Here is a 13496-nt window from a genome sequence, read left to right as displayed (position 1 = left end):
TTCATAAATGTATCCAGACTGACAACTAATTTTTAAAAAATGCAAGGCAATTCTGTACTTGGTTCAACCTCTTCCCTTACAGTGAAACATGATTGTCTGTAGCTTCTGGCTGAGATTGTTCCCAGGAGGCCAGAAAGCCAATACAAGAGGCAGACAAGTGCAGAGAGAGGTCCTGTACTTTTGTTACACTGAGTTTATGGAACCATAGTGAAGAGGTGCTCTGAGGAGAGATGGAAGGACCCAGAGAGAAGAGTGGAAGTATTGACTGGTACAGGCTGACTCTTCCGTGCTACTCTATATCACTGGGCATGACTGCCTGGGGAGACCCATGTCGGCTGACAGAGAGTAATTGGAAAACCACTCCTGGAAAAAGATGAGGGAATCAGAGGACCCAGGATCCAACTGTGTGCTCCTGGACAAGTCAATCCATTTCTATGGACCTCAGTTTCCCCACTTGGTTTAGGGTTGGGACTGGAGTTCACTGTCTCCATGGACCCTTCAAGCTCTCATATTCTGAATCTCAGTTTCTCACTGGACACCCTTGGCTGCCTGTTTGTGGTCAACCAGCCACATTCTGTATCCCAAGAAGTCTCTTCCTCCAGGATGCCCCCATGCATCCAAGACTACAACCATCCCCTAAGCTTTTAGAACTAAGGACTTAGCGAAGTCAGTGAGGGGGTTAGTTGCCCCACTTAGCATCTCCCCCAAACCAATGTTATTCTAGCCCCCCTGTTTCCTCAGAAACTTGGCATGGCCTGCCTCCACCACTTCTCTTATTGCAAAACCTGCCTCTGCTGCTCTTCCTGGTTCAGGCCTGAGTTCCGCCTTTCTCTGTCTCCTGTGGCTTCTGAGCAGCTGGCATCCTCCAGGCCTTCCTGCCTTCGTTGCTTGTAGCCCGGTAGAGGCCGTCACTTCCAGACTGTGCATAGCTCAGCAAGCACACGGCAACCCTGCGATACTGACCCTGCCCTCAGCCAGCCTCTGCTCACCTGTGTATCTTTCTGTTGCAGCACTGACAAGTCCAACTGAATTCCATGACCCAAGAAAAAATTTGGATAGTGACAAGGTAATTTTTGCAAACTGCCTTTGCTGAATATCACTGACTGGGTGTAGATACTGCATGCTCAAATTTTGGCTTACGTGTTGTGTAGGATTTCTACAACCAACTCCAAATGGCCACATCCCTGGCCTCACACCATATGGACTCTTGCTCTCAAAAAAGCAAAGGCAACTGTGAAAATGACATCTACCGTGTAAGCTTTAAGAGTGATAGTTCACAGCTGAAAAAAAAAAAAAAGGAACATTCTTAATCACTCGATGTTGGAGGACAGTCACCAAAGATATGCTAGACGTCAAAAGGTCAAGACACCTTTAAGAAGGGAAGTAAGGTTGGCCTTCCCACTGATTTATCTTTTTGTACAGTCGTTCTTAGCAAAATCTGATTTTCCTAAGTGGGTTCAGTGGAAAGATGAAGGCTGTGAGTGGGGTTTATTTGGAGCCACCCAAAGAGTGGCATTCATTTGCTTTTCTCATCTGGGGGGCAGGGTTGTTTGGTTTGTTCTATTTTTTCATTTGAAGAAAAAAATTGACGTACTCATCAGGCACCTTCATCAGAGATTTCTGCTCCTCTTTTATCAGTGATATAAATGCAATGGAGGAGCCGTCAGCACCTTCCATGACATGGGAACGGCAGGCTGGTGTCTCTGCTTGCCTGTTAGTTGCAGCCTTGCAGCCTGTCTGTGAATAGACAGAAAGAACAAGATTTTGTGATTCTTCCAAGTTGCCTGTGAGGAGCTGTGATTCTCAGCACCACAGAGTAATGAGCAACAGATGTCATCAGCACTGGGGAGACCAGGGGCAGACCTAGAATAGGGAGAGGGAAGAACCAGAAGAAGGAGTCAGAGGCCTGTAATCCTCAGTTGGTTTGAGCCTAGCCTGCCATCCCTCCGGACGGCTCCTCCATGACAATGAGGTGTGGCAAACCATCCTTCCCTAGGTGCCTGCCAAAGTCTGGGTCACAGGTTTCACACTTCACCATGTCAAAGACGCCTGGCAAAGGCTGTATGGAGTCCTGTTGTAGTGCATGTTTGTGCTAGGTTTTATCTCTGACCTTGGTCGCTTTGGTGACTCTTAGGCATGACTCCAGGTCAACTGCCATATGAATATCACTAGAATGTCTTTGTATTTATAGCCCTGAACTCGGGCCCAGGCTTTTTTTTTTTTTCTTACCCCTCTGCACCTGTCTTTCCCATACTAAAATTCTAAGGGGAAATTTTGTGTTTCTTTGCAAAAACATGGGAGAAGGGGTATTTTCCATTCACCACTCATGGAGAACTTTTCCCTTTTGAGAGAAATTGAGAGTTTTGTGCTTTTCTTCTACAGACTGAAGATTCCCTGAGGCGCAAGGGCAGAAACAGGTCTGATCGTGGCAGCCTGGTTAATATGCACATTCTCCAAGGTAAGGAAGGCTACATAAATCATAAACTAGGAGATGCCTGCCCAGCAGGGGGCCTGTCTCTAGAGTTGCCTGTCTCTACTTGCTAAGTCTTTTTAAAGCCTCTCCAAAGATAAACTAATTAATGAAATAAAATAAAAATATTTTAAACCATAGATAGATAGATGATAGATAGATAGATAGATAGATAGATAGATAGATAGATAGATAGAAATATCTCCATCCCAGCCTTGTATTAGGTCATTTTAAGCAGTCATCCACTCATTCTTAGCCACATAGAAGGCTTAGAAAGCCACACATTTGTTTCGAATTTGACTTCCTGTTTTACCTACTGTTGTTGGGTGTTCAGTTTTGGGCTCTTTAGGGGGACCCAACACCCAGCTCCCAAAAAAAATCACACACAGAGGCTTATTCTTACTTATGAATGCCCGGCCTTAGCCTTGCTTGTTTCTAGCCAGCTTTCTTTAACTTAAATTATCCCATCTACCCTTTGCCTCTGGGCTTTTCACATCCTCTTACTTCTGCAAATCTCAATCTTACTCTGTAACTTGCTGTGTAGCTGGGTGGCTGGCCCCTGGAGTCCTCCTCCTTCTCTGCCTTCTAGATAGTTCTCTCCTCTCCCAGTTTTTTCCTTCTATATATACTCTCTGTCTACCAGCCCTGCCTATCCTTTCTCCTACCTTGCTATTGGCCATTTCTTTATTAGACCATCAGGTGTTTTACACAGGCACAGTAACACAGCTTCACAGAGATAAACGCAACATAAACAAAAGTAGCACACCTTAAAATAATGTTCTACTACAACCTACCCCTCTTCTGACTTGAAGGCCAGGCGATTCCACAGTTTCCCTGAGCACCTACAGAGTGTCCTTCTCTGTTCATGTGAGGGGCCCATCTAGTTGTTGCCACAGTCACCAAGTGGCAGTTTGATCTTGCCCTGTGGATGTCTTTATGTTCTAGTGCAATGGTTCTCAACCTGTGGGTTGCAACCCCTTTGGGGGGGTCAAATGACCCTTTCACAGGGGTCCTCTAAGACTATCAGAAAACACAGATATTCATATAATGATTCAGAATAGTAACAAAACTACAGTTATGAAGTAATAACAAAAATAATTTTATGGTTGGGGGTCCCCACAACATGAGGGACTGTATTAAAGGGTTTCAGCATTAGGAAAGTTGAGAACCACTGCTCTAATGGGTGGGAAATAATAATCTCCGAAAAAATCAGTGCTGATCTGCGAAGTTTTTCCCTGGGATGCTGCGACCATGTTGAGAAAGGGGAAACGAAGCAAACGCCTCCTTGCCACCTTAGTCTGACACCTGAGCAGGGGAGAGGCCTTTCCTGCAATGGGAAGGCTCAGACCACTGGTGCCCAGCCTCAGAGAGGCTCAGCTTCTACTTTGACATTTTCTATGAACTATTTGATCAGGGAGAAAATGCTGCACTGACGATTGCAAGGGACTGGCTGGCCTTGTCAGTGCAGAGATGAACAAGATGTCTGCCCTTAGCGAACCCTCCCAGGGTAACAGAGAAGGCAGACGTGAGAATTAGCATTCACCAACCAGCACAAGAGAGAAAATGCCTGGTGTGTGAATGTGTGGTGTGTGAATGCAGGGAGGAGGCCTCAGAAGGGAGAGATCTGACTCAGAATAGAGTGGGGAAGGGAAGGAAGGAGCTGGGATACAAAGTACGGAGCAAGTTCAGGAAGAAGGAAGGACATTTAAGGTGGAGGTGCAGCATGCACCCAGCACCCGTGTGCTCTCTCTAGAATGCAGATTTCCTTCCACCCCGATACAAGCTGTACAGGGTAGGAAAGGCCCTGAAACAGAGAGGAAGTTGTGAGTCTGTCCTCTCTGATCAGCCTCATCTCTGACTCTCCTGGCTTCCCGACATTTCTCCAATGTGGAATAAGTGAGATGCTGTGAGACAGACAGCAGACAGCACAGGATCTGGAGGGAAGCCTCTAAAGAATCCTAAGGGCTCTCAGGCACAAGTGACACAATTCTTACCTCCTTTACAGTGACACCTCTGAAGATCCTGGGACCCATTGCTGTGCTAGCACAAAATTACAGCTATACAAACAGACCAAGAAAGGCCATTCACTTGAGATACAGACTTTCAGTGGTCCAGTTAGCAAACGAAAATAGATATTGCATGTGGAAAGAATGCACGAGATGCAGGCATCTGTACTTTGCTGGTAGGGTGCTACCGGGTCAGGGTTTCTACAGGGCACTTTGGCAGAGTGTATCAAACTCCTTGACCTTGCATCTAATCTTGAGCTTGCAAAGGTTTGCATGCAAAAATGGTGTCTAGCAAGGAATTAATTGCAGGGGAAAACATGGAAACTGGTAAAATGTTCAACAATGGGGGGGGTCCCCAAGTAAATTTACTTGGGGATCCTGTGTTGAGTTTAATTCCACAGAGCCAACACAGCAAGGGCTTCGAAGAGTAATGACTTAATAAGAAAAGGCTTAGAAGATGTTTAGTGAAAACAGCAGAAAGCAAAGCAGTATTTATAGACAAATTCTGGGAAGACAAACTAAACATGTAAATATGTGCATTCGTGGTCCAGTTCTGGGAAGAAAAAGTATTGATCTAATAATAAGAAAAGACAGCTCGGAAAGACTGGTACGGCATGGCAAGTCCCCTGCTCCTTTCACTTCCTCGTGCATAGCCTTGGCATTTGTGACGCCATGTGCACAGAGGTGCCCTGGTCTCAGCTCTGTGGCACCGGCCTGACTTTCATCCCCAGCATGTTCCAAGAGTTGTTTCCCTCGTCACTGTCTTTGATATCACTGTGCTCCACCACAGCAGCCCTTGATTCTGTGGCATGTCTCTTCCATGGAGGCTTCTAGTTGCGCCAGTAGAAATTAAGAATTAGTTTCCTGAAGTACCAAAGACCCACTAAGATGCCAGCAGCTCCTCTCTCTTGAGTTTCTCATTCAGGTGGGGACAGGAAATAGGGAAGAGGTTGCAAAAGTGAGCACACTGTGTCCCAAGGGCAGAAGGGACCAGTGCCTGACTGATATGTCCAGGAAGTAATTGGATCCATTCATGGCAGGTTTGGAGGCTGAGGGCCTGTGTGAGGAGAGGCTGAGAGGCTGTGGCCGAGCGTGTTGGAAAGTGTCAAAGTGGAGTCCAGCCAGGACCTGGATAACCACATTCTTTTTTATTTAAGATTTATTTTATTTTTTAATGACATGTGTCAGCAAGAAGAAGGAGAGTAATGTCGCACAAGAAAGCTGGTAGAAGCCAGAAGAGGGTGTCAGGTCTCCTGGGGCTGGGGTTCTAAGCAGATGTGAGCCACCTGACCTAGGGGCTGGGAACTAAACTGGAGTCCTGAACTTCAAGAGCAGCCAGTGCTCTTAGCTTTTGGATCATCCCATCCATTCTTCCATGTGGAGCTTCTGGACAAGCATGATTGGCAGAATGAATTAGGAGATTTCTCTGCTGTGTAGGAAATGCGCAGTCAGACTCAAGACCCCAGGTCTGGATTAGAGGGTTGGGAGAGGTGTCTATAAACACCTCATTGTTTAAACTCAGAATTTTGAGACAGGCCCTGAAAGCTTCTTACCTTACATTTCTCCACCAGAAGTGACATGTTGGCAGGATTTTTCTTCATAATTTTTTTTTCACGGAAATCACTCACAGCTCACCCTGAAGAGGACATTTAGGGTCAGCCATAAAGGTTAGAGTTTAGAACGATGTACTTGACCTTCCTCACCCTCCAAATGATGAGAAACTGCCTGTTGGATAAATTCAGTTTTTTTTAAATCCCTCTGTTTAATTAAAATATCAACTGCAAAAAAATTTTTTTGCCTTTATAACATATCTGAACATTGGACTCTCAGTCAGTATCACAACATTGACAAATCTAAAATCCCCTAGAAAATTACAGCACCCCCCCCACACACACACACACCCTGCCACACCAACTATCACCAGGAGATGATGTTTACTGCAGTCCTGGCCTGTGCCAATCACTCTCAAAAGCCAGGAACTGAGGGTCAAGCAAGCCACATGGACCCCATGGATTGCTTGCTTACAAAATTGCCAAATTGCATTTTTTTAAAACAAATCCTCTCCAGGCGAGTTTCTCCAGCTTTCCTGTGCCTCTTCATTTGCCTTTATTTGGAAGTGTCTGCTCGCTGGTGCTAATCCCTGTGAAGTGATGATGCTCGCATTGAAAAATTATCAGGATGGTAGAGCATGGTGTGACAGTGTTGTGTAACCCCAAGCCAAAAAAACCCAAACCAAACAAAATGACATCAAATTCTAAAACGGATCCTGTCTGTTTCAATGTTGTAGCCTCCACGGCAGAAAGATCCATTCCAACTGCTCAGATGAAGCTGAAAAGGGCCCGCCTTGCAGATGACCTCAATGAAAAGATTGCTCTCCGCCCAGGGCCTTTGGAACTGGTGGAGAAGAACATATTGCCTATGGATTCTTCAGTAAAAGAGGCTATAAAAGGTAGTTGGGGTTGGGGAGGCACACCTGTCCCACACTTGTGAACCCCAGGGCAGCCACAGTTCTGACAATTAAGGAACCCCATTCTGGTTCTGAGCAGCTCACTGGATGAGCCATGCCATGGGATTGGTCCCCAAGCATATACTTCATACCCAGAGGGCACCCTCCTCAGCTTTCTGTTATCGAGGCAGAGGCAGGAGGGATGAGATGAGAACAGTTAGTAATGAAGTCTCACAGCCATAATCCCAGCACTTGAGAGGCTGAAACAGGAGGATTACCATGATTTCAAGGCCAGCCTGAGCTCCATAGTCAGTTCTAGGTCAATCTGGCTTCTAGTGAGATCTTAAAAACCAAGTCAATCGACGAAGAGAGAGGTAGAGAGTTAACTAGTGCAGTGGAAGAATAGCAGTCGGCTGCCGTGTGCTAGGGTTGAGATGGAGATGACGAGGTCCAGGCTTTCACAAGCCAAACTCACGCTATGACATGTGTGAAACTGACCATTCTTAAGTGATGTCTGAGGCCACTCAAGGAGATGATGCACTCACCAGTTCCCTCAGAAACCACCTTAACTCATTTCATAGACCTTTAAACCAACCAACCTTAGGTGAATCCAAAGAGCCTGCAAGCACAGAGTTCAGCTAAGCTATGCTTTGAGTTGGGCCCTGGGTTAACAGGGGAGAGTGGAGTAGTAGGAGATGAACATTCCTATAGGCAAGTTGACTTTCTTCCTGTTAGACCCACAGGCAGCTCCTGGAGGCACTTGAACGGTACTATTTACCAATAGATATTTAAATGTTTTAATATGTAGCCAAAAGCACATGTGAGGATATCTTATTCTAAACTATGGTTATTGTGAGTTGCCCTTGAGTTGATTCACATCTTGGTCTTACCCATCCATTCAGAGGTCATGTGGATGCTGCCTTTGGACTGTGTAATTATGAAATAGGAGCTCCAGGAGAGTCACTGGCTCTGCTCCCAGTGCCCATTTGGACATCTCACCATGGTTGTCTGTCCTTTTCACACCCAGTCTCCACATGGAATGTCTTGTGCCTGTGAACTTGGCCTACAGCTCTCAGGAGTTCTTGCTTTCATCACTGCTCTGATAGATACTTCCTCAGACAGGAAGAAAGTCTGGGGGAGAAAACGCCATTGAGCATCTCTTATCAATTCTTGGAGCATTCTATCCCATGACTATACATTGTCACTTACTTCTCTATTATAGCAAAAGATTTTTAATCGCACCTTTAGCGTATACTGACCTTACACCTGCCCTTGTGGTTATCCAACTGGTAGCCTTTTCTCTTTTCTTCCTCCTGCCTGTGTTTCTCCATGTATGTACTACTTATACAAGGAAAGAAAAATCTATCATTAGGGTAGCAGACAATTTACCATTTTACATTGCCTTCTGCATCCTGATTTTGCACACAGTACTTTCAAATTTCTCTGTCATCTGTTCATCTTTTTTCTTCATAGTTTCTAAACTTGTTTTTATTGAAAAGAGTTCCCAGCTTGCCTGGCAGTGGTGGTACGTGCCTTTAATCCCCCAACCCTTGGGAGGCAGAAGCAGGTGGATCTCAGTGAGTTTGGAGGCCAGCCTGGTATAAAAGAAAGAAAGGAAAGGAAAATATTTCTGAGCTAAGAATATAGACTTTTTTCACTTAGATCATCATATACACACCTGCATTTTCACATTTAAACTGAGTGTCTCTGAAAATATTTCAGGACTTAGATTAAGAGGCACATGTAATTTTGCTTTGCCCAAAATTTTGTGGTGTGTTTTACAATTTGATTTCACATTTATCTTCAAAAACTTCTTTACATTAGCCTGCTTTGTCTATTGTTTCCTGGCTACTTACAGAGGTGTATTGGAGATAAAACTTAGGAATAGTTTTTTTGGATGTTAATTTACTCCTTTCTAAATTTGTTTGAAAATGCAACACATTTATAAGTTAATTTGCAGTGGATTCATATGTTTAAAGGATACAGATTCTTCCAAGTCAGAAACACAAGGTTCCTTTCCATTTACCCAAAACCTTATATTTCCCTCAAGACGGTTTGTTGTTGTTATAAGCCAGATCCTTTGGATCACTGTGACATTGGAAACATTAATTTTGCGTATTTCTTTTTTCTTAGCATCTTTGAAGATTTCCTTAAGAGTGCCAATAAGTTTCTCAGTTCACACTGTTTAAGTCAAAATGTCTATGTCTACAAATGAAACCTGTTTCCTGCCCCACTTTGTGTAATGACTGGTAGCTGAACACCTATATATTATATGATCAATGTCATCTTAGAACCGTACATGGATAGTAGCATTTCAGTAATTCTTGCACTTCATTTAAGAATTCCAGTATGTATTTACATTTGTAAATTATATCAATTTGCTATCCATTATATAGTGTAGTATACCAAATAAAATAAAATTTTACTACATACGTATATCTAGCAGGATGGCTCTTTTTCTTAAAGAGCTATAGAAACACCTACTTCATGTATAAAATTATGTATATGGCATAGAAAGCCTATATAAATCATACATATTCAATAAATAATGACATGCAAGATGATTGAATAGTCATGTACCTCTTGCTTAGTAGAATCTTATTATTACTGATAGGTTGACAGTGATTCAAAGCAGCCATGAGGCAGTGAGCTTGTGGCCAGACTGGGCTGTACAGCAAGACCCTGTCTGGTAAAGATGAAGTGATAACAGGTCAGGCTGTCTATGTTACGTTTATCTGCATCATGACAGTTTGAGGAGCACATGTTTTCATCCCATTTCTCTTTTAGCTGGAAGTCTGTAGTCACCCGCCTTTATGTATGACAGGTGCTTTTGGTACAGGTAGTATAAGGATGTGTTCTTCCCTAAGGGTGATTTGAAGAGGATACTGAGTAAGACGCTTTCAAAGGATGCGAAACAATGATGTGAAAAGACAATTTCTGCCTGTGGCAGCCGTGTGGCATTGATTCCCTCCCAAATCACCCTGACATTCCTGGGAGCAACCTTTCATGATTCTGTTTTTAGAAATTACAAACGTTTTACTTATACATTTGAATCACTTTTGTCATTGGCGTGTCATGGCATTTATTTAGTGTTCTAACAGCCCAGGAAGAGTTTTCCATTAAGAGGAATCCTCTGTGGCAGGCTCCTTCATCTTGTTGCCCCTCCCCATCCCCCACCACCCTCCAAGGAAGATGACTCTTTTTCTTAAAGGGCCAGATAGTAAACTATAAGCTCAATCTGTCATGACTGCTCCACTCACTCTTGTAGTGGGGATGTAACCACGGCAACAAGTAAACAAACGGGTATGGTTGTGTTCCAATAAAACTTTCTTTTAGAAGCTTGGAAGCTTGGAGCTTCATCACCCTCTGGATCTAGCCAGTGAAATCTAAAAATGAATACCTTGCTTTCGCTCAGCCTCCTGTGAGATCAGTATAGAGGCTGAGAACGGTCCCCTGGTTGAGCTCCATCTGTTTCCCAGCAGTAGCTCCACACTGCAGAAAGGGGACCATAATATTTGATAAACAACTATCCAGTTACAGCATTCGAAAGTAATATTGCTTTGTACTGTATTTGTTCTATACTGGTCCAATTTAAATGTCAAAGCCATCTGGATGCTCCTTGAGTTATGGTAAGGTCATGTGCAAATAGACACATTCCAAATTGAAAATATATTTACTACACCTGAGAATCCCAGCCTAGAGCATCCTGCCTTGAAACACTGTGGGGAGTGGTTTGTTTCATGCTATGACCACAGGTCTGAAGACAGTGGCTACCAGCATAACCAAAGGATTAAAGAGGGCATAGTTGACCCAGGAAAAGATCAAAGTGCAAATTTCTCAGTAAAGTTCCTCCTGAAAGACGATAGCTTTTGCACCATTGAAAGTCACTGCATTGTAAGTCCAGGGTGATTTATCAGTATACATTTCACAAAGTAATTGATAATTACCTCTGAGACTTTTCTGAGTGACGGAAACTGTTAAATGTGGTCTCATGATCAGCTTCATGAGTTTTGCTCATTCACATCTCCGAAGCTGAGTCCCTTTCTTGGGAGTTGTTCTTTTGTGACTTTCTATGGTGATGCTCATAGCTACATGCATATTCAAATTTTTACCTTATACCAGCTGTATGATTTATCCCATGCTGGAAATTCTCCTCCTCCTGTATGTCAAAGTTCATGAGTCTCCAGCAGTATGTGGTGTTGGCTTGCTGTGGTTCTAAGCGTCTTTGAACTCGGACTCCATTTTTCAACTTAAATACAATATTTAGGGTATTGTCTCTTCCTCTCTCCTTTACTTCACTAGAAATCTGTCCAGTTCTTCTCTGAGAAAGGAGAGGTTGATGACTCTATTCTTAAAGTCTGTTGGTTCCATGTGTTTACTGGAATTCAATTTGCCTCTAGTCCAGCATGCTGAGAAGTTTCATGAGAAGCTAGAGGCTTGCTTTGCTATTTGTTTTCTAGGGTGGTTGTTGTTTGGTTCTCTCTCTCTCTCTCTCTCTCTCTCTTTCTTTGTGTTTTTGTTTGTTTGAATGATTGTTGTTTGTTTCACAGTGGTGGTCAAATCCAGGGCCTCACAAATTCTAAGGCAAGTGCCCTGCCACCGAGCTGCACCTGTGATCACAAACCAGAGCTTTGCATGCATCAGGCTGGCTTTGAACCATAGTTCTGTGACCCTGGGCCACACACCTGTAGATACTGTCATTTCATCTCACTGTGACTCAACTGTCTCATCTGTAAATTTCTCCATTACAATAATCACTATGTCTCGGGGTTGTTTGCTGCAAGTAGACTCAAACAACTGGTATACAGAATGAAGTTGGAGCTAGAGAGACTGCTCCATCAGTAAAAATGCTTGCTGCACAAATATGAAAACCTAGTTTGATCCCCAGAACCCATGTAAAAAGTCAGGTACAGAGGCATGAACCTATAATCCTATTCCTGGAGAAGAGGAGATAAAAAGACCCCTGAGGCTCACTGGCCAGTAAGTCTAGCCAAAGCGGCAAGCTTCAGATTCAGTGAGAGACCCTGCCTCAAAATACAAGGTGCAGGGTGACTGAGGAAGAATCTGATACTGACACCTTCATCTGACCTCCTCACACACTCCATACATGTACAACACACACACACACACAGAGAGAGAGAGAGAGACAGAGAGAGAGAGAGACAGAGAGAGAGCACTTCCTAAATGCTGAAGTCTCACTTACCGATCATCAGGAGCCCACCAATAACCCACTCTAAGGCAGGGGCGAAGAGGACAGAAAGGAAAGTGCTGGCCAAGTGATAGAAGCGGCTTACAGTGTGTCTTCCAAGCCAAGAGGCTCAAACTTTAGAGTTCTTCTTGCTCAAGAAAATGAATAAACCTGTTTTTCTAACGTCCTAGCTAGAGAAAACATCATTTATCATTTTTGAGGGATAAGAAAAAGGTAGTGGTGAGCACAGGAAGGGTTCTGGTGGGTCCAAACTCTGTGTGTGTGTGTGTGTGTGTCTGTCTGTCTGTCTGTCTGTCTCTGTGTGTGTGTGTGTGTGTGTGTGTGTGTGTGTAGGGTCAGGCTGTGCATGCAGACTAAACTGTATCTGTGGTGTGGAGTGGACTTGTGAGAGATGGAAGAGCTCCACTGGGAGGCTGGCACACTTGTCTGAGGAGAGCTGACAAGCTGGAAAAAGTCCTGCATGTGTGTACAAAAAGAGAGAACGATATGACCAACATTATGTGACTCGATTATAGATTACTGTGCAACACACAGGCTTCTCTCTTGGGCAAGGTAAATGACATCATCATTTATCAAGACAGGAATATGAATGGATGAGTAAGGTGGGGAAAAGTGACAAATTCTCACATTAACTGCTGAATGTGAGGGGCCCACCAATAATACAAAGGCAGACATTCACAGTCAGTGAATCCTGTGGCTCCTAGTTCAGAAGAAGGCACATACTTGCAAATCTCTCATACTTACGGTGATTTCACCCGATGGATTAGATAAGATTGCCTTTGCATGCGTGCATTTCTTCACTAATATCTATTGATCCTCTTCTAATTGGCCAGACACCACTCGAAACTCATGGTCAGTGATCAGAACCTACAAGTAAATTAAGTATCATAGAAAAAGCTGCTCCATGTGGTACCAGGGCAGGGTATGAGTAATGCATAAAAGACTGTGGTGTGGTAGGAAATCTGTGCAGAATACCAAGAACTAGCTGAAGAATAAGGCTGATACATTTGTTTTAGCCCAAGGAAATCCCAGAAATGGGTGCTAGCCTTGGAGAATAGAGCACTCATCCCCACCCCCTACCTCCCTTACCCCCACCCCCACCTCGCAATCTCTGTGTCCCCTTCTGTACTTATGAGTCTCACAAGCAAATGAACATATGCTAAGAAACATCACAAGGCTGCTGGAGTCCAGCTGTAGAAACAGCAGCTGGCACTCTCCCAGCAGCAAGGATGGATGACCCAGCTCGCTCTTGTGCCTGTTGCTCCTGGGGATCACATCCCTTCTGTGGTGAGACGGAGATGAGCTCCTGTGGTGCTTTTTCTCAGCCTCACGACCTCTGCTCCTTTCCCCTGCTCCATCCACGTG

General features: G+C 44.1%; 1 protein-coding gene across 2 annotated transcripts in view; it reads left to right on the top strand.

Moving 5' to 3' along the window:
- Myocd (myocardin) overlaps positions 1-13496 on the top strand; it is a 97354-nt gene that overhangs the window by 45330 nt on the left and 38528 nt on the right. For both annotated transcript variants that reach the window (XM_028869351.2, XM_028869352.2), the window contains exons 3-5: positions 1011-1066; positions 2383-2458; positions 6764-6925. In XM_028869351.2, the coding sequence (XP_028725184.1) occupies positions 1011-1066; positions 2383-2458; positions 6764-6925 (294 nt within the window). The remainder of the gene's footprint in view (positions 1-1010; positions 1067-2382; positions 2459-6763; positions 6926-13496) is intronic.

Source organism: Peromyscus leucopus, chromosome 8b (assembly GCF_004664715.2).
Source record: "Peromyscus leucopus breed LL Stock chromosome 8b, UCI_PerLeu_2.1, whole genome shotgun sequence".
NCBI lineage: Eukaryota > Metazoa > Chordata > Mammalia > Rodentia > Cricetidae > Peromyscus > Peromyscus leucopus.
Note: the sequence above shows the minus strand (reverse complement) of the source record. Positions and strands in the feature narration are given on the sequence as shown.